This window comes from Stegostoma tigrinum, chromosome 5 (genome assembly GCF_030684315.1).
Source record: "Stegostoma tigrinum isolate sSteTig4 chromosome 5, sSteTig4.hap1, whole genome shotgun sequence".
NCBI lineage: Eukaryota > Metazoa > Chordata > Chondrichthyes > Orectolobiformes > Stegostomatidae > Stegostoma > Stegostoma tigrinum.
In genome coordinates this window covers 40645732-40671707 of record NC_081358.1, presented here as the reverse complement: position 1 = coordinate 40671707, position 25976 = coordinate 40645732, and the positions used below count along the sequence as shown (strand labels likewise).

Below are 25976 nucleotides of genomic sequence, written 5' to 3'. Positions count from 1 at the left end.
AAAGGAAGAGTAGAATATGAACAGGCATACTGCTCGAAAGAAAGAACTCCAAATGTGAGACCTAGGTGACTGAAAGCATGGCCAGCAATGCTGTGGGAAATGGGAGCATGTGATATATAGCAGGGGAGAGTTGGATGACCAGGCCTTTAAGGGAAAGATGAGGGTTTCAGCAATATATGCATCGAGGCACATAACATTGCAGAGGTGGAACTGGGAGGTCTTTATGTTGGAGAAGATAATGAGCTGAAAGCTAACTCTGGGTCGAGTAGGATGGCGAGAATGCAAGTAGTCTGATTCAGCGATTAAAAATAGGGAGAAAACCACATAGTGACAGGCATTTAAATAGAAAACTGCCAGGACAGTCTTCCACCCACAGACACAGATGCAGGAGAGTAGTTAGAAATGAATTTGTTTAAATCATGCAGCTGAATTGAGTGAGTTGGACCAGGTTTATTTCACCGACAAACCAACAGCTATGATCAGACCCGTTTAATTTAAGCTGCCTGTCTTCAAGTATGAATAAAACATAATGAACACACTGTGGTTTCCCGCATTAGTGGGGTGTTTTGCTTGTCTGAAACAGAAATAACTTTTCTAAAATGTTTCAAATGAGCTCCTGACTGGCAGGAAATGAACACTTCCAGTCAAATATAAAGTGAAATGGTTGCAAAGCTTGTTTGCAGCAATGAGTATGGAAAGCCAGTCCTCAACTCTCTTTTTAGCCAGTGTTCCTCTAATTTGAACTCTATAGTTTCTCAGCAGCCTTTGTATGGCATGTGTCAATCAGATTGTGCATTTGTGCCTTAGCCATGTGGAGGAGTGTAGGGGAAGATTGTTCCTAACTTTGGTCAAAATACCTCCTTGCCATCTCTTGTATTTTGCTACTCCTGCACAAAAAGTAATTCCTCCCCCCGCCCTTTATATGTACACAGGGTATGGATTGCTTGGTGGAAACAAATAATCTTACCTCCTGTATGTTTAAAAAATAAAAATAAAGAATATCTTAAATAAGTGACTATATTTGAGGTCTTACTACCTCCAGCAGATCATGCAACACATTATATTGAAATAATCTATTAATATAGATTTTCGTCAGTAGCTCCCTCACATGTATTTGCATTGGAGAGGAGAATTACTTACATGGCAATCCCATAAGGCCAGTTAACAAAGTTCTTTGACTAAAAACAACTGTTTAACAAAACTAGTCACAAAAACTTGTGCCTGAGGCCAATAAAAATACCATTCTCCATCTGCCCTGAACCCAAAAGCGCAGTACAAAGTAACAAACCATGCAGCATTCCCAAGAGGTGAAATTGCTTCGACACGCATCATTAACAAGGGCATTCTGCATGGAAACAGTGAGGACAAGATTACTCTAAGAGGAGTAGGCTTATGACTGACATGAGCTGCACCAGAGTGTATTTCCTCTGTACAAAGTAGCAGATGACATCTCTCGGACATGTGATTGCCCATCTCAAGGTTAGAACATTAACAAGAGCATGCCTAGCTTGTTCACTGATACACAATGAGAGCTTTGAGGCTTTGTAATGGTATCAAATTAAGCCAACTATTAACATTAGAGAACTGGCTTCAGTATTATAGAAATCTGAAGTGTTTAGCCTTTTAAAGGAGGCCCTGTGAATAAAAATAAAATATCAAAGTTATCCTGTAAACAGGGTGGAAAAGGAAACAATCTGACACAATGCTGTCACTTAAAAGAAGGCTGAAAATATAACTTGACAAATTTAGTGAGACGTTAACTTCTGATGTCAGAAAATTCCCTTTGCACAAAGAATGCTGAACATAAGCAACAGACATGCAGTCAAAAGCGTAGAGGCAGAACACCCTGGAATCTGTTACAGAGTACTGCCAGTTCTTCTGAGGTAGATAAGCTGAATGGATTTTCTTATTCATAGAATCATGTAAATTTATGGCACAGAGGAAGCCATTCAGCTCATCATGTCTGTGCTGGCCAATAGAAAAACTGATCCACCCTCATTCCATTTCCTCGGTTCTTCTTCTGCAACCTCGAATATTCCTTTGATATTGTGTAACTACAAGAGCTTTTCAAATGTGATGGGATTTTCACCTCTACCATCTATTCAGACAGAAATTCTAGATCCTCACCATCCATTTGGCTAAAAGAAATTATCTTTACCTAGCTTCTAGACCTTTAAATCCCTGCCTTGTGAACAGTTCTATTTTTAAAAAGAGACAAACATTCCTTGTGCCTCTCATTTCATATTCGCTTCCATGCCATTTGTCTGTACCTTTAAAAATGCTCTACAGAATTCTTAAAGGGACAGGCATGTAGAGCCTCCAGTTTTCCTCCATACCCTGAAGAAAAACTGCTCTGGAACATGAAGGCTCAGTGTAGTTTTGCAAGATCTTTGTTGATGTGGCAGGGTCTTCATCTGTTCATACCCAGTGGTCAGATTGTGGAAGTAATTACATTGAACATCATTGTTTTATAGATAGAATGTACTGAAAGCCAGTTATTCACATTTGATATGTAATGAACTGCAGTTAATGCTCATATTATCATTGAGGTAATAATATCTCAACACTTGCCTGGTACTGGCAGCAATGGTGGTGTAGTGGCAATGTCACGCGACTAATAATCCAGAAGCTCAAGCTAATTAATACTCTGGAGACTTGGCGTCATATCTTACAGCGTCTTTTAATTGAAATCTGAAATTAAAAGCTAGTCTCAGTAATGTGGACCATGACAACTGTCACTGATTTTGGTAGAAGCCCCAGCTGATTCGCTAACTTTTCTTTTCGTGAAGAGATCTGCCAAGTTAGCAGGTCTGGTGGTCACATGTCTCCAGACCCACAGTAATGACTTGGCAAGATCAAGAACAGATAGGGAATGGCAGTGGATACTAGTTTTGCCAATTATACCCACATCCCTTGAATGAATAAAGGAAAAAAAAGGAGACATGCAAAATAATGGACAGAGCCCGAATATGCGTGGGGTTTTATATCGGAGGTTCAATTTAAACAGTCTGAAGCATAAACTCAACTTGAATCTTCCCACTTCTGGTTTTCAACAGAGAGAATGAGGGTGAAGATGAGGTAACCAATCTATTTGAAAGACATGAGTTGGTCATTGAAATATGATAAAGCGCCTTGTGAACTTTCAACTCAATTTTATTGTATATTATTGAATTTCATTCTGTTTCTTAACTCATGTCGGCTGGGTTTCCCTGGCCTCGTGAAAACTGGCATGTGAAAGGCAGCGGGAGGGGCTGAACCTATGAGAGAAGGATTTTCACAGCACTGCTCGCGAACCAAGAGGAGCAAGATGGTTCTACATGACCCCAAAATCCAATCATCTCCTGAGCAACACATCCCCTTAATAAACAGGAACCAGTCTTGCTCCCCTCTTTCACCATCATCAAGCCTATTAAACATCATCAGCTTCCCCACACTACCTTCAGGAACCCCGAACCATTCCACAGCCAGACACCACCCCACTTGATTGGGACCACTTGTCAATTTATCTGTCACAACAGCAACATGCATTCACATCATCGTCTTACCAGAAAAGATTTGAAACTGTGCATCATGAGGGTGTAATATTGTTGTTGACAAAGACTTGCTGGAGCATCTTCATGAAAGAGAGAATGCCAGTAAGGATTAGGGGCAAGATTCCAGAACAGGACTAGACGATAGAGGCATGGCCCACATTAGTGAAGTGAAGGGAGTGGGAGTGCACAAGAGGCATGGGAGATTTCCTGAAAGGTTAGAGGGGATTACAGAGTTATCAATGCAAACTGAAATCCAAAATGTGCAGAGTTTTTTGAACGCATATTATAGTGCTCAGATTTCTTTTGATCTTCTGTTACATGGAGTTATTTTGCATGAAGAACTATGACTGTTAAATAGGCCAAGCAAGTGTTTACTATTTACAGAAAAGGAAAACTTCACTACAAAAGCTTTACGTTTTAAGAATAGGGATTGTCATCTCTTTCAACACTGTTGACAGTCAAACACTGCAGTCACCCCTTCAGCATTCATGTAGCGAATAGTGGTACACTCTGCTCTTAGTACAGATATTTATATGGTTGATAGTTTCAGACTACATTTTGATTTGGTGCTGCAACTTGAAACATAATGTGACTCTTTAAGACCAGTCGAGAAGTCATTTGTATAGGCCAGTCTGAAGGACTTTTGCAAGAGGAGTTCTGGTGTCAGGCTAAAAGGAATTATGTCATTATATGCCATCCTCCATTACTGGTGTTATACCGTGTTTGGAGAACAGAATTTGTGGCGAGCATATTTCAGGTCTAAACTTTGTTGAATGATCAAAGTGTGAATAATCTCACCTTTGCACCTTTCCTCAAATTTGAAACTTCCTTCCCCATTTTCTCCCATACCTGTTGAGAGTAAAAGACAGCATTTCCACTACCAATATCTTCTTCCTGGCAGAAAACATTACGTGTGGCTTAAGCATGATTGCTGTCCTCCCACTGCAGTATTTCCACTGCAACATTCAGCCTCTTGTCATTAATGGGGAGAGTTCTGCTTGTTTACCTGTTCCTACAGATCTATACAATCAGAATAACACTGATATTGACAGGGAGCAGCAGCCTTTCAAGAGAAATTGCTGCTATCCTCACTCTCTGCCTCTTTAATTCATAGCGCTCTTTACAGTTATGAGAAGCAAGCATGGAGCCTTGCTGTTGTTCTGATGCATCAGCCATCCTCATTGTGCTCACGTAGCAATCTCATGTCTGCTTTTTGCTGTGATCCTATCGTGTTTTTATTGCATGAATTCTTTCTGTGCAATTTCACCTTACGGCAGCGCATGAGGAAAAACAAAACAAAAAAAATTCACACCAAAACTGAATGTGAATATCTCACACACAAAGACATTCCAGTGCTTTTCGTAAACAAAGTTTGTGCTTCAGGTTTGTAAAGACCAAGTAAATTTCATTGTAGGAGCATTTAAACTACGTATTTGTATATCATGTGAAGAATTGCATAATGAATGCTGAACGTTTCTGTGTCTAGTTTAAAATGACTGTGCTCACAATGTATGACTGAAGATAGCTAAATGAATGATATGCAGTTTTTTGTGAATATACACATACACCACCTCATCTCATCTCAGCGGTGGCTCAGTGAGTTGTGATTTTTCCTCTGGGTCAGAACATTGTTAGTCCAAGTATGGAAATCATGCTTCAGCATGGTACTGAGGGACTGCTGCCTTTCAGAAACACCACCGTTAGAGTAGGATGCTAAACTGAGACTCCAAATATCTGTCTCAGGTTGATGGAAAAGATCCCATAACATGATTTTGCAGAAGGGCAAGGGAGTTTTCCCTCCTGAGCAACATTTATCCCTCAATAACATTGCTAAAGTATGCTACATGATCATTATTGTTTGTTGTGGAAGTTTGCTGTGTGTGAACAGACTGCTGTTTTCTCTGCAATACAACTATGTTTACACTTCGTTACTTCATTGACTATAACAGAATTTGCAATGTCTTGTGGATGCAGTTGGCAGTTACACAAATGTAAGTCTTTTTCATGTGTATTTTATTTTACATTTCCAGCCTATGCAGTGTTTAGCTTTTGTTGCAGTTTATGATGTGTTCTGAACACTTTGATTGGATTATTGTCCTGCAGTTCATGGAGGGGAATCCAATTTTTTATTGCAATAATTCTTTGAAATATGTCTTTTAGTTTAGTGGTGAACAAGTTTTGGTTGTTAGATTGCATGTTTGATTTGACTTGCTAACTTTCCAAAAGAAGATTCATAAGTTATTTCTGAAATCCCACCATGCTTTATTTCGGGTCCCGGCAGATGTCACTTGTCCAAATTTACAACATACATGAAATCATAATTCATGATGGTGACAGGTGTGTCACTGTCTAAATATCAGATCACTCATAAAATTTGTCAAGGTTTTCCTGTTCGCAAGCCTCTTTGTCAGGAAGTTCAGCTGACAGGTTTGAAAATGTACCTTTTGTGAATCCCCAAGCAATTAAATTTCAAAATAGTTGAATCGACATATAAGATTCCCTCGGTGGACTGAACGTTCATTTATAGTAACTCAACAAATTTCCGTCCAGTTTTTTTTTAAACAAAGCAATAGTTGTATGTTTCGCTCTCTGAAGTCATGTCGAAGAGCAAATTTCTAATAGGTACCGTGTACATGGGAGCTTCTTCCTATGCCTCTGTATGATATTATTAAAAATATATTACTGAAGTCTATTATTACAATATCTCTCTATACGCCAGATTGTTTGATAAAAGAAAACACAAGGGTTTTGACAGAGTAAATAGATAGAAACTATTTCATCAAACCATAACAAATTAGGGGATGCAAAATTGCAAATGATCACAACAATTTATACAAGAGAAAAGGGTGCTGATCGGTTGGCAAGTTGATTTAGATTGAGGCACTGAACTGAAGAAAGCAGCAAGGAACTAGAGACTCCCTAACTCCTGGATAATTCAAAACAGTCACAGAACTTGAACATGAAATGTGAGGCTGGATGAACACAGCAGGCCCAGCAGCATCTCAGGAGCACAAAAGCTGACGTTTCGGGCCTAGACCCTTCATCAGAGAGAGTCTGTCTGATGAAGGGTCTAGGCCGAAACGTCAGCTTTTGTGCTCCTGAGATGCTGCTGGGCCTGCTGTGTTCATCCAGCCTCACATTTCATTATCTTGGATTCTCCAGCATCTGCAGTTCCCATTATCACAGAACTTGAACGTATTACTTTGGTTTGCAAAGAAGGCATCCCTAATCACTGAATCAATGCAACCTCTGGCAAGCCTATGTGAGTTATGTTACAAATTTGATTAATTACCTTAAATTGGTTATTAGCGTAGGCTTTGGTACCCTTAAGATTGTTCGGCAGAAGCATCCCAATCATGAATCACACCATACATAGACATTTTGTTTAGCGTTCCAGTAGGGCAGTTGGAAGAATATAGTCTGCACTCTGCCCATTGCCAACAATGAAAGGAAAGTGCTGTTTGATTTAATCAGTCAGTCATTGGCCACACGGCTTAGATACCAGGCATCATACCAGCGTACATGACAAGAGGTTGGCGGATGAGATGGAAATTGGTAAGGACACAGACAAAAACACTAAAATTCAAAAGAAGCAATCATGTGTAATGATGAGTGCAAGGTGAAAAACTTCAAGTGCATACTATGTTTTTCGACCAGTCTTCAAATTCCTTTCTACCAAGCATCTACTTGGTTACCTGATTTTGATAACTTTGGCACGAGTAACAGATGTCTAAATCATTCTGCAAACATCACACACTGAGATGTAAGACAAACTCTGCACCAATGCCAGGCATTCAGATTACAGGTAAGGTCATTTTGCAAAGTCTGCAGAAGTACTTGGGAGCATTAATGAAGAAATACGGTCAGTTCTTGGATTTACCTGAAAGCATTACGATATCCTCAAAGGAATGGCATTTGAGACAGTGATCTATCCACCAAAAGCTGCAACAGGTGTGGGGTACCTGTGGTTCTGGCTCTGCAGTGTGCAGGGAGACAGAGTAGTAGCCACAGAGAGAGTAGGCTTTAGAGGGTGCTCTGTGGTAACTGTGAACCAACTATCTCGGTGCTTTTTGATAGGGACAGGAGTGACACATCAGCAAATGCACCCAGCTCTCTATGTCCACACTCATCCGAGATGCCACCATATCAAGATTCTCATTAGACTCCTCCACAGCAGGACCTTTCTGTGATTATCAACTGTCTTTTCCCAGAGCCTGCTCATGCCCAGTGACTCATCACACACTGATTCCGACTTAGTTCTAGCCTCAAAGTATATACAGTGAGTAGCCAAGCTGCTGTTGGATCAAGTGGTGCTCTCTTTATTGCTATTGTAGTGATGCTGTCTCTCGCTTTGTCCCCTGTGGCTGCCGTGACTGATCAGGTGGCAGATCTAGGTACCTGACAGCAGGCATCTAGAAGGTGAACATTAGTTTAAGGGAAGTGGGGCAGCAGGTTGGATGGTGGGGGAAAACTAGAGTTCACACTGTCAGCAACTTTTCTGTTGGGAGGAGGCAGAAGCCAAGAACAAATTATGGTCCTCAAAGTTCTCAGATATGCCACATACCACGAGCTCTGTCACAGTCAGCTCCATGATACTGAGAACAGCCTCCTCTGCAGAGGACATTGTAATGCAGACAGCATTGCTAGGTATGTGAGGGTGAGCTGGTATACATGTGTTTTAAGTGTCAGTCATGATTAGGCAGTAGTACTACTGGGTGAGTAATGGGAGTGTCGTGCATTGGACAGTGTGAGAAATTGGTGTTGTGGTGGGTTGGACATGTCATTTGGAGCAGCAATCATTTGCCCTTGACCATCCATAAAGAGGTCAGGGTGTTTCTTGTGGTACTGCTGCCAAATCCTGAGGACCAGAATCTAGGAACTGACCTTGCTAGCCTCCTGCTCCTCCAAGGTGGTCATTTATTGTGTCCTGGACACCTCAGAACTACAGCTTCTCTCCTCCTGCCTACTTTCACCATTAATGCTGCAAGTGATACATCTGTCACTCTGGAATCCTCTGTCTGCCCTGCTGTTCATTTTCCACACGTAGAATTGCCATGATATTATTCAGTGTGGTTCTATTTTAAAAGGGACTGACTATCTTTAAGAAGAGCAAGTCAGCACAATTTGTAAAATGCTGTCTGACCTTCCCGGCTGAGCAGAAAAAGACGACCAGGAGCAAGGAACTCTCAGATGCTCCTGAGATGCTGCTTGGCCTGCTGTGTTCATCCAGCCCCACATTTTATTATCTTGGATTCTCCAGCATCTGCAGCTCCCATTATCACCAACTGTCAGAAGTAATCTGCTGAGACCATCAATTACACTTGTTAGAATCCATATGCATTCATGCACAGGGATCCATTCTCTGCAAACAAGATGACAATGTTCTTGTGTGTGTGTCTGTTTTGAATATCTAAGAGCTTGAAATTTCACTGGTTCTTCCTTCATGGAAATGCCTGAACCACACATTCAGATTTGACTTGTCAACCAATCAGCACCCAAACTCCTGTTGTATGAATTGTTGTGATCATTTGAAATTTGGTTTTCTTGTTTTTGTCCTGATGAGCACAAGCTTTGGCCACATGTCTCACTTTTCAACAATAAGTGGTTAAGAATTGCATGCAATATCATCAGCCTCAGTTGAGGATTATAATGAACTATTTACTTCTGAGCCAGGATATGTATTGATGATATAGAGGTTTTGCTCAATGTTTATAACTGAGTGGTTACACCTCAGCTACAGTATTGCATCACAGAAAGGTGTGAAGGAGATTTACCAGAATGGTACCAGGAATGAAGGAATTCAATTATGTGGAGGTATTAGATAATTGTTCTCCTTAGAGTAGAAGTCTAAGGGAGATTCAGAGAAGGTAAAATTTAGAATTCTTGGTAAAGGTAGGTAAGGGTAAATTCTTTCCATTAGCAGGAGAGTCGGTGTTTGGAGGAGACAGATTTAAGATGATCGGTTAAAAACCCAATGAGGGAGACCTCATCCCATAGAATCCCTGCAATGTGGAAGCAGACCATTTAGCCCATCAAACCCACCCTGACCCTCTGAAGGGTATCCCACCCAGACCCAGCCCCCTAATCTCTGCATGTAAACCTGTATTTCCCATGGCTAATCCACCTAGCCTGCACATCCCTAAACATGATGGGCAATTTAGCAAGGCCAGTTTACCTAAACTGCACAGCTTTGGACTGTAGGAGGAACTAGACCAACCAGAGATGAGGAGAATTTCTTTGATACGGTGAACTCATTGTTGTGATATGGAATGTGCTGCCTGAAAAGGCAATAGAAACAAATTCAATAGTAACTTGCAGAAGTGCTTTAGATAAATACTTGAAAAGGATTAAATATTTCATGAGCTGAGAAGGAGAAGGGGGAATGGAATTAATTAATCACTCTTTCAGAGAGCTGGAACATACATTGTGAACTGAATGGCCTCCTTCTGGGCTGTAAAATGCTGTATTTTTTTAAATTAGAAAATCCAGATGTGCTTCAATCAGAAAATCACACCATTCTACTAAAGTGCATGAAGTAGTGAAACCACTGCTCAGGATTCATCTGTTTTTTGCACAGAATTAAGCAAATATGATCACATAAGAATAATGTCTCCAGTTAGCATTTAGAACAGGGGAGGCATAGGGATTTAATCCTGAATCGCTAATGATTGATTTAAGCCATTTTGTACGCCTTCATTCCTGATGCAGTCATGCACTGTTATTACGAAGATCTTTACCCCCAGCTGATTTAATCAAAAGCTGGAGGCATTCACAACTCATTTCAGAGCTGCAGAGAAGAGTGACATAGAGGACACACAATATAAATTACAAACAAAATTCTCAGTACATGATCTGCTTATTACTTTATTAGCTAGTCGTCGACAGATTTATAAAGGCTTGTGCACTTGTTTTGTGAGTCCTGCTGTGTTTTATATTAGCCTTGCCTTCCTCTTGCTTCTTTAGTGAAGCTTTTCTGTATAGCAACACCAGATCATTCCATTGTTCTTTCATCTTGAACTTCTCTCAGTGGCTGTAAAATTGGGTTGTGACTGTTTTCAGACCTGATTTGTTTTGTCCGCTAATCACCAGCATTTGACGAGTAGTGAGTTTCCATTCTGATAGAACACCATTAAAGCACTGACAATTCGTAACCAAAGTCTCTAAAACTTGCAAGAACTGTGTTCTTTTATCCCCTTTACACTTACCTGCAACTTGGATTCCATACTGCAAGAGAGAGATCCCTTGGAGTGATAGAGCACAGAAGGAGGCCATGGTTGCCTGGCCTTTCCTATCCATCTGTGCTGCTCCAAGGGCAGCTTGTATTTTTAGGCATCTGGAGGTGGTACTTTCCTGAGAAATTTCCATCCACTCCCACAACCTTGCCTTGTCTTAGTGGTGAGTCAGCTCAAACATGGGCAAAATGCCATTCGGGCAAACCGTTCTGTAAATGATGACCTAGACTGGGAATTGAGCCAAGCTCTTTGAGTTAAAGGCAGATCATAGTGATTTAATACATCAGAAGACAAAGATCAGAGCTGGATTCAGGGACAGTTGCAAGTTTAAGAGTTAGGCTTGCAGGGTTACAGTTTGAAGGTGCTCGCTGAACTCAGCATTTTCAACTGAAATTCCTCCATGGCACTTTAGCAGAGTCTTTAAATTTTCATTTTCAGAGCTGCTTTATTTTTGATAGATGTAATGAATTGCAATAAATAATCATGCAGCAGCATTCACAAAATCATGGAGCAAATCATTATACGTATGTTTGAGATTTTCTTTTACGTAAAATGTAGCCTCTATAACTTTTCAGTGTGAAACCTGTTCATTTACAAAATCACTGCAGGCCAAGCAGCATCGGAGGAGCAGGAAGCTGATGTTTCGGGCCTAGACCTGTCTTCAGAAATCATTTCTGAAGAAGAGTCTACGCCTGAAACGTCAGCCTTCCTGCTCCTCTGATGCTGCTTGGCCTGCTGTGTTCATCCAACTCTACACCTTGCTACCTCCAGCATCTGCAGTTCCTACGAACTCATTTACAAAACCAGCCCACTTTACAGAAGACCTATGGAATTTTTCTTTAATTCATTCATGGGATAAGGTTGTCATTGGCCAGGTAGCCTAATTGCCCAGAGAGCAGGTACGAGTCAGTCACATTGCTGTGGGCCTGGAGTCACATGTAGACCAGACCAGGTAAGGATGGCTGTTTCCTTCCCCAAACGGCATTAGTGAACCAGATCAGTTTTTACCAACGATTGACAATGGATTCATGGGCATCATTAGATTCTTAATTCCAGATATTTATTAAATTCAAATTCCACCATCTGCCGCGACGAGATTCAAACTTGAATTCCCAGAATGTTATCTGGGGGTTTGGATTAACACAGTTTGGCGCTGGAAAAGCACAGCAGGCCAGGCAGCATCAGAGGAGCAGGAAAGCTGCCAGTTGTGCTCCTCCAGCTCCACATTGTGTTATCTCTGACTCCGGCATTGGCAGCTCTTACTATCTCTGGATTAACAGTGCAGCCATATTACCACTAGGCCATCACCTCCCTCTTCTACGGTGAGTGTTCATTACTCACAACTTGAAAGTTTTGTAATAACATGAAACATACAGTATTCTCCATATAAACTAAAACATATTAACACTTGTATTTTTTTGTTTCAGTGCAAAAGTCCTTCTGCATTCCTCAAGTGGCAACAGGCAAGTGGTGTATTTCAGCAGTGCTAGTGCACTTAATTTTTTGAGCTAGAATTATTTATCGAGTCATAGAATCAGATAGTACAGAAGGGACCCTTGGCCCAACCATATTTTTCCACACAATCTTTGAGAAAGCAGCTGCCAAACTAATTGAACTTGCATTTCCCATCACCCAAAACATATTCGGATTTGAATCAGTCAAAGAATAATTTTATTTGGTTATTTCAGGGTAAAACTTATTTGGGCTGATTCACAAGTAGACTGTTTACATTTAACACTACTTGCTATCCTCCCTTGTGTGAAAAAGGGCATTTAAGAGACACCCAGGCCCATTTGATGATTTATCTTACCATGGTATATGACAATGACTTCATTAGATCATTACCAAAGTTCCAGAACAACAGCAATGATGACGGGATGGTGATTCTTGGAATTTGAGACTGCCTCGGTAGCATCATAATTGCCTGGTCGATGTTGGTCTTTTTGAACTGATGTTGTCATTCATCAGCAATGAATTGGTCACGTATTTTACACTTTGATAATCACTCACCTTTCCTGTGGTGTCAGTTCTAATCAATGGGACACAGGATGGTGACAAATCCCTTCTGCTCATTACCCTATAGATGATGTTGTTCGTTTATCACTGCATTATTTATCCGCGGTGCTGTAGATCTGAAGACTTAAAATCTGGAGTTTGTCGAAGGACACTGAGCTAATGACCTCTTATAGATTGATAACTGCTTACAGACATATGCGTCTCAGTCACAGTTCAGTGGGCAGCACTTGTGCCTCTAAGTCTGGAGGTCATGAGTTCAAGTCCCACTCCAGAGATTTGCTAGCTGTAATCTAGGTCAGTACATTAATGAAGGAATCAGGCATTAACCCAAGACACTGTCTGCCCTCTCACGTGAGTAAGAAAGATCCCATTGGTGCTGAAGAGCAGGGCAAATTCTCCCCAGTGTCCTGGTCATCATCAATCTTCAATCAACATCAACTAAAAACCAGATCATTTTGTCACCATCACAGTGTCATTTATGGGACGTTGCTGTGCATAAATCTACTGCCATGTTTTTTTATATATGTTAGAACAATGACTACACTTCAAAAGTACTTCAGTGACTGGAAAGCGCTTTGAGACTTCCTGAGATTGTGAACTGCGCTGTAGAAATGCAGTTACTGCTTTTAGCAGTGGTGCTTAAGGAAGCTTCTATTGATATATCCAAGATGCAGTGAGGTATTCTGATCAACTGCCATGGCTCCGAAAACAATTTATTGTTTCCATACCAGCCGACAAACAATAGTAGTAATTATTAATAACTTTAAAAAGTTTGAGACAAGTCTGTCTTATTATCAAACACTGTTCGTCTCAGACCTTTGGCTAAATTATACTTTATGACAAGTTGTTCCCTCTGGAATTGCATGCCTGCATGCTGTGAGTGATTTAAATTTGCAAAACAACCCCACAAAAACATGTACTGATATACTACAGGAAATTCAGATTTTAAGAAAGGAAGAATTTTCAATTTTCTTCACTTTAAAGTAATCCATGTGTTGAATATACAATTTAGCTAATAGGAATATGACCATTTGTCACATTAGATTGGCTGTAAATGAACCTCCCTGTTCTTGTTAATATTTATGATTTTAAAGTCTTTAGCCCTTTTACCTTTAACATACAGTGATTTGATGACTCCAAAGTATTCAGTTTTCACCGTGACATTCATTTCTTGCTTTGATATGAATATAATTTGAGAATATTAAATGCAGAAAGTAACTGCAATGAAGGATAGATGGGCTTTTGTGTGTTGTACATGCTGCTTCAATTAGAAACAGCCAGATTCAATTCTGAATTTGCTCCTGTTTCTCTACGGACTAGCAGAAAATCTATTTTAATTTTGCTGCAAAAGTGATTGCCCCCATAGATAGACTATTTTTAGCAACTGCCACAATAGGAATGTTTTCATTTTAAGGAAAACTGTGAATTGTTAACAGTTGTGCTCTATCAAGTTCAAAATTCTGCTGTATTTAGTGGGGGTGGGGTGAGTGGTAAAGCATCTCCATGACATTGGCATGAACCCAAGCTGAAGAGAAGAGAGAGAGCATCTTTCTGAAGATGGAGTGACTGATCTCAGTGTCCTTCGTTTTGTTTGTTCTGCAGAGAAGCATAAATCTATGCCGTACTTAGTGGAGACTTTCATCTTGGTACAGCAATCCTGACTTCCAATCTTAGACATCAAGTAGAAAGAAATCGGAGGCTCACAGTCCTACATACAAGAATGTCATTGAATCTGTGTCACTAGCTGTATATTGTGTACCTGTAATAGATAAATTGAATACAGCCTCTTACCACATGCACACATTTATACATGAAGAGCCATTTGCAAGCAAAATCACCTATTATTACACTCGTTCCTGTTCTCACAGTGGATGGACCAGAAGTAAGTTGAATAAAGCATGCATGCTGCAAAAGTGAATTTAAGTACAGGCAAAAGTTGTTGTGATAGGAGGAAGTCACATAGGGGTAGTTTTGATGAGGCAATCCCTTCTCCATCCCACTGACAGAAAAGTCACCTTGACCCCACTAATTCAGAGATCCTGCAGCCAAATTGCACTCCGAGAAACTTTAATCACCTCAGAGTGAAACTTCAGCCTCCATCGAAGGAGAGTCCTGTCTGGGAGAGCCGCCAGGAAATTGTCTGGCATGTTTGGTGATCACAGCTGGGACGACATGCTAAGAAGTGTCATGCAGCCTGGACTCATGGGTTTGGCTGGGAGTTCACAGCAAGTGGACATATTGGTGGGCGCAGGGTTAGCTTCAAGAGGCTGCAGGGGTTCAGGTGAAGTATAAACAACAACGTGGACACCATTGGCTGAATTACCCATTCCCAAACTTTGAATTTCTTTGTAAAAGAGAAAGAAAATTCCATGGTGCAGTATAATGTAATGGCCCAGGTTTTCTGTGGGAACTGCACATTGGGACCATGCAAATTCTACAGCTAACTGCACAAATTGCCCAGGAAGTTGAAACTTCCATTGGTCAAATACCTAGCATCTGGAAGCCCTTGAAAACCTCCCAGCTCACAGTTAGGAGATGTTGGGCAAGACCTTCCTAGGCCTTGAATGATGTAAGCTACAGTGAGAAATTTGGGAGAATCATGGGAAATATTGTTTGAGGCCCTTGCCAATGTCAAGACAAAAATGTTGCTTTTCCCAATCAAGTCCTAGATGTTGAAACCAAATCCTTGCTAGTTAGTGGCAAGAAGCCCATTAGTAGAGATTATCATTCATTAACATGCTCATTATTAGTTTATCTCGCCTCATTAATAAGCACACTAATATTTCTTCCACCTGCCTGATTGAAGCCAGATGTCGAGAATTCCCAATATGAAAGCCAGAGTGGGTACCAGGTGACACCACTTGCACAACATCTCTGTGCAAGCTCCATGGGAACACCTACATGCACTCCATGTGCAATGTTCCCTCTAAGCTACCCATTGGCACACCCACTCCGAGTGTCTGAATGCGCCTGTCAGTGCATTTCTCAGCATTGATTCCCAAGTCCAGTCCTTGATGCCGTATATCGTCCTTGGAGGTCCACGCAAGAGAAAAGAAACTTAGATGGAATGTGTCCCACACCCACAGATGTTGACAAATAACATTTGCCAGCATCTTTGCATCATCATGTCTCATCTGCACATTTACAATATGCTTCTGCAGAGCCATGCTGCACTTTGGAGGGCACAGGCATCTAGCTCATGGACTGGACTAGCATCTCAGGACTTTTGAGAGTCTGCAACTCTCTTACCGCTCACTCACTTTGCACCCTTGGGGTGCTCATGACAGCCGTACTTTGCTTTGTCTTTTAGAGCATTGACCACTCAATCACAGTACTTTGGTCTTACCTTGTTGTTTAGCGCAGACCCAAAACCAGGCAGCATGTCTTGGTCAAGGAGCTGGAAATGTCTCTCTACATCACCATGCTATGTCAATATCACATCTGGAGCATGTGCCGGCTGCAATATGCAGCAGACACACTCCACATGCTTCAATCAAGCAGCAATGTCTCAGAGTCTAAGAGGAGCATTTCTCCATCAAGTCAAGGCAGACACATTCACTCAGGGGCTCCTGGCACAGTAAGTTATATAGAATATATAGAACATTACAGCACAGTACAGGCACTTCGGCCCTCGATGTTGTGCCGACCTGTCATACCGATCTGAAGCCCATCTAACCTACACTATTCCATGTACGTCCATATGCTTATCCAATGACAACTTAAATGTATCTAAAGTTGGCGAATCTACTACCGTTGCAGGCAAAGCATTCCATCCCCTTACTACTCTCTGAGTAAAGAAACTACCTCTGACATCTGACCTATATCTTTCACCCCTCAATTTAAAGCTATGCCCCCTCGTGTTCGCCGTCACCATCCAAGGAAAAAGGCTCTCCCTATCCACCCTATCTAAACCTCTGATTATTTTATATGTTTCAATTAAGTCACCTCTCAACCTTCTTCTCTCAAATGAAAACAGCCTCAAGTCCCTCAGCCTTTCCTCGTGAGACCTTCCCTCCAGACCAGGCAACATCCTAGTAAATCTCCTCTGCACCCTTTCCAAAGCTTCCACATCCTTCTTATAATGCACTGACCAGAACTGCATGTAATACTCCACGTGCGGCCGCACCAGAGTTTTGTACAGCTGTAGCATAACCTCTTGGTTCCGGAACTCGATCCCTCGATTAATAAAAGCTAAAACACTGTATGCCTTCTTAACAGCCCTGTCAACCTGGGTGGCAACTTTCAAGGATCTGTGTACATGGACACCGAGATCTCTCTGCTCATCTACACTACTAAGAATCTTACCATTAGCCCTGTACTTTGCCTTCCGGTTACTCCGACCAAAGTGCATCACCTCACACTTGTCTGCATTAAACTCCATTTGCCACCTCTCAGCCCAGCTCTGCAGCTTATCTATGTCTCTCTGCAACCTACAGCATCCTTCGTCACTATCCACAACTCCACCGACCTTGGTGTCGTCTGCAAATTTACTAACCCATCCTTCTACGCCCTCATCCAGGTCATTTATAAGAATGACAAACAGCAGTGGACCCAACACCGACCCTTGCGGTATACCACTAGTAACTGGTCTCCAGGATGAACATTTCCCATCAACTACCACTCTGTCTTCTTTCAGCAAGCCAATTTCCGATCCAAACTGCTATATGTCCCACAATTCCATTCCTCCGCATTTTGTACAATAGCCTACTGTGGGGAACCTTATCGAGTGCCTTGCTGAAATCAATATACACCACATCAACCGGTTTACTCTCATCTACCTGTTTGGTCACCTTCTCAAAGAACTCAATAAGGTTTGTGAGGCACGACCTTCCCTTCACAAAACCATGCTGACTATCCCTGATCAATTTGTTCTTTTCTAGATGATTATAAATCCTATCCCTTATAACCTTTTCCAACACTTTACCAACAACTGAGGTAAGGCTCACTGGTCTATAATTACCAGGGTTGTCTCTACTCCCCTTCTTGAACAGGGAACCACATTTGCTATCCTCCAGTTGTCTGGCACTATTCCTGTAGACAAAGATGAGTTAAAGATCAATGCCAAAGGCCTGGCAATCTCCTCCCTGGCTTCCCAGAGGACCCTAGGATAAATCCCATCCGGCCCAGACGACTTATCTATCTTCACCCTCTGTAGGATTTCTAATACCTCTTCCTTGTAAACCTCAATCCCACCTAGTCTGGTAGCCTGTATCTCAGTATTCTCCTCGACAACATTGTCATTTTCTAGAGTGAATACTGTTGAAAAATATTCATTTAGCACTTCCCCTATCTGCTCTGACTCCACACACAACTTACCACTACTATCCTTGATTGGCCCTAATCTTACTTTTGTCATTCTTTTATTCCTTAAATACCTATAGAAAGCCTTAGGGTTTACCCTGATCCTATCCACCAACAACTTCTCATGTCTCCTCCTGGCTCTTCTGAGCTCTCTCTTTAGGTTTTTCCTGGCTACCTTGTAGCCCTCAAGCGCCTTAACTGAGCCTTCACATCTCATCCTAGCATAAGCCTTCTTCTTCCTCTTGACCAGAGATTCCACCTCCTTCGTAAACCACAGCTCCCGCGCTCTGCAGTTTCCTCGCTGCCTGACATGTACATACTTATCTAGGACACACAGGAGCTTTTCCTTGAATAAGCTCCACATTTCTAATGTGCCCATCCCCTGCAGTTTCCTTCCCCATCCTATGCTCCCTCAATCTTTCCTAATCTCATCATAATTGCCTTTCCCCCAGCTATAACTCTTGCCCAGTGGTATACACCTATCTGTTTCCATCACTAAAGTAAACATAACAGAATTGTGATCGCTATCACCAAAGTGCTCACCTACTTCCAAATCTAACACCTGGCCAGGGTCATTACCCAGTACCAAATCTAATGTGGCTTAGCCCCTTGTTGGCCTATCTACATATTGTGTCAGGAAGCTCTCCTGCACACACTGGACAAAAACTGACCCATCTATAGTGCTCGAACTATAGTGTTCCCAGTCAATATTTGGAAAGTTGAAGTCCCCCATGACAACTACCCTGTCTCTCTCACTCCTATCACGAATCATCTTTGCTATCCTTTCCTCTACATCTCTGGAACTATTTGGAGGCCTATAGAAAACTCCCAACAGCGTGACCTCCTTTCCTGTTTCTAACTTCAGCCCATACTACCTCAGTTGACGAGTCCCCAAACATCCTTTCTGCAACTGTAATACTGTCCTTGACCAACAATGCCACACCTCCCCCCCACTTTTACCATCTTCTCTGTTCTTACTGAAACATCTAAATCCCGGAACCTGCAACAACCATTCCTGTCCCTGCTCTATCCATGTCTCCGAAATGGCCACAACATCGAATCCCAGGTACTAACCCATGCTGCAAGTTCACCCACCTTTTTCCGGATGCTCCTGGCGTTGAAGTAGACACACTTTAAACCAACTTCTTGCTTGCTGGTGCCATCTTGTGTCCCTGAAACTTTATTTCGGACCTCCCTACTCTCAACCTTTTCTATACTTGAAGTTGAGAATCTCTGATATCAGTTCAGGGATCAGTCAGTCGGCTTGAAGAGGTCAGGGTCAGCTTCCCTCCCCTCGTCGGGGAAGGAGATTGTAAGGAGCTGTGTTGGGCACCCCACCACCCATCTTGGCTCTTCCTGCCTTATTCTGGGCCATTTTCTTCTGCAATGAGAGAGGGATAGTGTGAGATAATAGTGTGTGGCACAGCTGTTATTGCTGGTATAAGTTGGGGAGAAAGTAAGGGAGGTGAGTGAGTGCGTGAGTAGGCAGTGCAGAGGGCATGGTGGAGGGTTCGTGATGTGGGGTTTGGGTTGGATACAAGTGAGTGAGGGAAGATGTTGCCAGCAATAATGAGAGTGGCAGAGCGTGGGCTTTGATGAGAGGGGATGCATTTGCAGTGATAGCTAAGGATAAGGTGGCAGACAGCACTTACGCTGGTGGAATGAAGAAGATCTTCTCCCCACTTCACTGGGTGTTCGCCCAGTAAGCTGACACTGCACTGACTCAAGTGGCAAACCCAGACCAGGGTCCAGCGTTGTGGTCTTCACTGTACAACCCTGTCCACCAGGACCTGGTGGATGTATTAACCCCCTTCTCCCCCCTACCCTAAGTACTCAACCAACATACCTGCCACCCTATCTACTCATCCAACTGGCGTTACAGCCCCTCATCCATCTGCCTGTCTACTTGCTGACCCACTCAACACCCTAACCCTTAACCACCTGGTATGCCAATCCTTTCAGTTGCCTTGTGTCAGTCACAACAAAAGTAGCTTCAGGTGCCTTCAATCCTGGAATTATCATCTAAAAGGAATGTGGATTTAACCACTCCAAACTGACTCTGTGAATTCCTGCTCTGCACCTGACTACTAGAACTGGGGAGACTCCTGGGCTGGACATTCAAAGAGAAAACTCCGACCTAGTTGTTTGTACTTTTTTAAATCCAGTCGGGATCAGGAGTAAGTTTTTCAATTCTGGTTGGAAAACCAAGGTCAAATTGTTACAAGCAACAGTGAAGCTCAGTTAAATATATTTTTTGCTTAAAACATGTTTCCAGTTTGTTGAAAGATCAATCATGAAATGTTATCTGTTTCTCTCACAGTGGATGCCCCCTGATTGTTTGCAGCATTTTTGTCTTTATTTCTAATTTTCAGCTTTCACAGTATTTTGCTGTGGAAAGTTGCCTTGACCTTTTAGTCGTGGCTTATATCACATTTAATAATTTTTGTAACTAATTCTTTTTTCCCATATTTATGTTCTTTTCAATGCTGGTTTTGATCATTTAAAGAGTTGGGAATTTTCCAGTGTGCTTTGTCTCATAATGGCCCTTTATTTTGTTTTATACTTCCCCTTTTTTGTTGACCTTTCGCAGGAGCTGAGCTGACAGCAAAAGCTTGGGAAGAAGTGGTTAGCAATGATGGCCTAGCCGTCATGAGGTGAGGTGCACAATTAATGGACCCTGTGACCTTCCACAAGCTGTCAATTTTTATGGTCTTAGCAAGGATTTTCATGTAGTCATTCTCTGCTTTACCAGCTCTTATTCCCATCCTTAATCATCATCCAGCCTATTTGAGCTGATCCAAACTTTGCAGTCCATAACTTATGCCAAGTACAGTTCATCTATCGTCACTTTCTCACTGAGCTCCATTGGCTAATGGCCATGCAATGACCTCGCTTAACAATTTTCATTCTTCCTTTCAAATCCCTGCATGTCATGGCCCACTGTATCTTGGTAATCCCCTCTAAACTCCACTATCCTTTGATATCTCTGCATGCCCCCAATCCTGGCCTCTTGCACATGTAACAACTTAATTGTTCTGCCTTTGACTGTTCAGCCCTCGAGCTCTGGAATTTCTCACCTTAAAGCACTCGACCTCCCTCTCCTCTGTTAAGGTGCTCCTGATACCTTACCTTTTTTACCAAGCAATATTGATATCTTTCATGGGCCCACTGCTAATATTAGATTAATGATGGTCTTGTGGAGCATCTTAGGATGTGTTGCTCTGTTAAAGGCATTATACCAATGAAACATTTTATTTTTACATCTGCAACCACACAGTCCACTTCAACAAAGCTACAGAATTCAGTGTTCCCACCTAAATATCTTTTCAGTGTGTCCTGTCCATCAACAAAAATGAAAAATATGAACAGTGTCATTAAAATCTCAGCATAAGGCCGATGATTATTCTAATGAGGTGGCATAGCAATGATTCTTCATATACCATAGCAACTGGATGTTTGAATTTGTTTCCGGACTTGAGATTGTTAATGTTCGGGTGACATTTTATTAAGCTTTGATGGACAGAAAACATCTTCCTGTGAGATATTTTCTTATAGTGATATGAATCAGTACCAGTGGGAAGCTATTCATGAACGCAGCAGCACAAAGGTTGCTGGGCTTGTAATACTGTGATTTTCACTTCCATTGTAGAAGCTTATTTTTGTGATAGCTGTAATGCAGCAGCAGTTTTACTTGAATATGGTATCAGGTGTAAATGTCCCATCAACAAATGTTCGATCTGGAAAGGAAAAGGGATAAAGCTTACTGTTGGAGCCAATACTAAAGCCCCATTATGCCCAGTATAAACCATGTATGATGTTGAATTACAAAGGATCTGCATCACCAAAACAGGACATTCAAGCCACCTACTCTGCTGCTATTTATCCTCCTAACACTCCTCTCCAACGAACACTGTAAATCTTGTGTTTGAACAGCTTTCACATGAACATAAACTGCGGTTTGAAACAATAAGATCACCAAACATAGGAGCAGAAGTAGGCCATTCAGCCCAGTTTGCTCTGCTATTTAATGAGATTCTGGCTAATCTGATAATCCTCAAACTCCACTTTTCTGCCTTTTCGCCATAACCCTCGATTCCCTCACTGATTAAAAATCTGTCTATCTCAGCCCAGAATATGCTCAATGACCCAGCCTCGACAGCCCACTGTGGTAAAGAATTCCACACATTATATTGAAGTGTCATATTGAAGAATAACAGAAGAATTTTGTTCTGCTAATATTTATCCATGAATTAGCATCATCAAAACAGATCAGTGATCACTGTCACAGATTTGCTGTTTATGGAAGCTTGCGGTGTGCAAATTGGGTTCTGTTTTTTTACTTACTCATGGGATATTGCTACATTGTTTCAGTAAATATACTTCAAAATTTGTTATTAATGTCATGAAAGATGTTGTAGAAATGCAAGTCTTTGTTTATATCCTTCCACTTCTTCCCCCATGTTGATCTAGTTTCCCTTTAAACATACAAATGTAATACAGGTCATCCATTCCCTGCAGTAATGAGTACCACATTCTCACTACTCTTTGGGCAAAGTAGATTTTTATGAATGCATTTTATGGATTTTTTAGTTACTAACTTATGTTTGTAGCCACTAGTTTTAGTCAGAGGGCTCCAGAGGTTAGTGATTGCTTCATAAAGAGACAAAAAAGCTATATTTCCAATGGACTGCTTAAGACAATGATAGATAAAATCTGTATAACTATAAAGGAAATGCAGGAAGTACTCAGCAGGTTAGTCTTTCTTCAAGTCATTTATAGAGATAAGAGGAGACAGATTTTTTTTTTAAAAATGAGGTCATTTTTTATACAGAAGAATGAACTTCCTGAGGAAGTGGTGGATGTGGATACAATTACAATGTTTAAAAGACATTTGGATAAGTACATGAATAGGAAAGATTTGGAGGGATATAAACCAGGAGCAGGCAGGTGAGACAAATTGAGTCTGAGATTATGTTTGGCATGAACTGATTGGACCAAAGGGCCTGTTTCCATGTTGTTGGATTATGACTGTATATGGGCTTCGTCAACTAAGCCTGAAGAGAGTGGGGGTGAGCTATCTTGTTGAACTACTGCAGTCCTTGGGGTGTAGGGATGTCACAATGCTGTTGTGAAGGGAGTTCCAGGATTCCACGTCAGATTGGCATGTGGCTTGAAGGGATCTTTCAGATGATGGCGTCCCCATGTATGCCCTGCCCTTATCTTATTAGATGATAGAGGACATGCATTTGCAAGGTGCTGTCAGAGGAGCCTTAGTGAGTTATTGTAGTGCATCTTGTAGATGGTGCACCACTGTTGCTACTGAATGTTGGTAGTGGAGGAAATTAATATTGCAGGTGGTCGATGGGATGCTAGTCAAGCAGGTTGTTTTTCTCCTAGACATTGTCAATCTTTTTGAGTGTTGTTGAAGCTGTACTCATCCAGGCAAGTGGGGAGTGTTCGCTCATATTCCTGACTTGTAGATAGTGGGCAGATTTTGAGGAGTCGGGGACTGAGTTATTTTGCAACAGAAATTTCTAGGCTCTGATTGTGGCCACAGTATTTATATACGAGGCCCAATATGGTTTCTAGTCAGCGGTTGACCCCTGTATATTGGTAGTAACTTTCCATGAAGCTAACACCATTAAATATCAAGATCAGGACTGGATTTGTTGTCCATTTTGTGTACAGGACATGCATGGACGATTTTGCTCCTTGTTGGGTAGATGCCAATGTTTTAGCCATACGGGAACAGCTTGGTTTAAGGTGTCAGTGTAGCCAGTTATGGAAAACAACTCTTCAGTATTATTGGCAGAGCGTTGTCAGTGTCTGTAGCTTTATAGTTTCCAATGCCTTCACCAAACCCTTTGCATTATGTGGAGAGAACTAAATTTGATGAAGACTGGTATTTGTGATGCTGGAGGTCTCTGGAAGAAGTTTAGATGAGTCATCTACTTGGCTTCTCTGGCTGTAAATGAAAATTCTTCAACCTTGTCTTTTGCTCTAATATGCTCCCCCCCCCCCCCCCCCCCCCCATATTTGAGGGTGGGAATATTGTGGAGTCTCCACTTCATTTAATTGTTTAATTGTGTGCTACTACTCACAATTGTATATGACAGGGCTGCAGAGCTTAGATCTGATGCATTGTTTGTAGAATCCTTTAGGCCTGTCTGTTATTTGCAGTTTCCACTGTTTGTCATGCAAATAGCCCTATATTATAGCTTCACTGAGTTAGCATCTCATTTTTTAGAAATGCCTGATGCTACTCCTGGCATGTCCTCCTGCACTGTTCATTGAATCAGGATTGATCTCCCAGTTTGATGGTAATGATAGAGTGGGGCATATGCCAAGTATTGAGATTATGGTTGGCTACAACTATGTTGTTGTTGGTACTTCACAGCATCTTATGGATGCCCCACCTTCAGTTGTTATATCAGTTTGAAAGATGTCCCATTTAGCACAATGCATGGTGTCACACAACAGCTGAAATGTATCCTCAGTTTGAGAATGGAACTTTATTTACACAAGAACTATCCTAGTCCAGTGAATCACCATTACCTCATCCCATTCTCTATGGAAAAGGCAAAGGGAGTTAGTGTTTCAAGTCAATGAACTTTCATTGGTACAAGGATGATGGAATCTTTAATGTTATGGAGCTATGGTGTTAAAAGGATTAGACAAAGGTACAACGATAGAAAAGACCATTTTAGCCTATCTAGTTAGCACTAGAATTGGAGACTGGAATGCATTCTTCAATTGAAAAGCAGAATACTGCGGATGTTGGAAAACTGAAATAAAATCAGATCATGCTAGAAATAATCGAGAGGTCAGACAGCTTCAGTGGAGAAAGAAACAGAATGAATGACCTTTCATTGAAACACTAGTGCTGACCAGTTGGACTAAAATGGTTTGTTCCATCCCTGTACATTTGTTGATTCCTTTGTAATACCATTGCTCTGTAACAGTATAGATTCCATCATCCTGATTGCATAAGGTAGCATTTTTCATTTCCCTTTTTGAGGTAATTGTGCATTTGATTAGAATATAAAATGGCTTATAAAAATGATTGTTTGAGTTGACTAAATCCTGGTCCTTGAGGATCAATGGAACCTTTCCATACTGAATATGAGTAATTGAACCAAGATAGTTAGTGACCTAAATTCTCAAATGGCTACAATCTCCATCCTTCTGAACCCCATTCATTACTCTGCCAATTTCATATCTTTGCATTTATATTCTGCATTGACTTTTTACCTACCTTTGTCTTTCATTCTTTACTAAAGAAAAGCACACTTCCCTGCGATACAGACAAGTTATTTAGAGAACATTTCTATTCTGATGTTTTCTTTTATCACATTATGTCGGTGACCAGCTTTTTGATTGATCAAGTGGAAAGTGTTTGGGCAGCTGTATTATGTATTAGGAGTCTTGGGTTTGAATCTTAACCTGAGCTGATGTTCAAGATTTCAACTCCTGTCAGATTATGATATCTTGATATTGGCTAGATCATTAAACATGCTGAATGGAGAGTAGTAAAAAAAATTGAAGATTTGCTGTGCATCTGTAGCAGATAAATTCATATTATCTGATAGAATATCAAACAACTGTGGTGTAGTGACAAAGGGCAAATTGCCAAATAGATAGCAAAGTGACTAAAATAGACAAAGAATGTGTATAAAGGTATTAATTGGAATTTAGGAGAATGAGGGGTGGTTTCATTGACACATTTAAGATTCACAAGTGGGAGTGCTTAACAGTGCAGATGCTGAGAAGAGATAGTAGGAACTACAGATGCTGGAGAATCTGAGATAACAAGGTGTAGAGCTAGATGAACACAGCAGGCCAAGCAGCATTATAGGAGCAGGAAAGCTGATGTTTCAGGCCTAGACCCTTCTTC

General features: G+C 41.3%; 1 protein-coding gene across 8 annotated transcripts in view; it reads left to right on the top strand.

Moving 5' to 3' along the window:
- The window catches only part of znf516 (zinc finger protein 516), a 161208-nt gene that overhangs the window by 126706 nt on the left and 8526 nt on the right, over positions 1-25976 (top strand). For 5 of the 8 annotated variants that reach the window (XR_007247423.2, XR_007247422.2, XM_048529752.2 and 2 more), the window contains 2 exons: positions 5483-5524; positions 12193-12228. The exons of 2 other annotated variants lie outside the window; for them this stretch is intronic. Coding sequence is in view for 4 of the 6 variants with exons in the window: in XM_048529752.2 (XP_048385709.1) it covers positions 5483-5524; positions 12193-12228 (78 nt within the window). In the remaining 2 variants the exon portion in view is untranslated. The remainder of the gene's footprint in view (positions 1-5482; positions 5525-12192; positions 12229-25976) is intronic. One more of the 8 variants, XM_048529754.2, reaches the window with a different exon arrangement.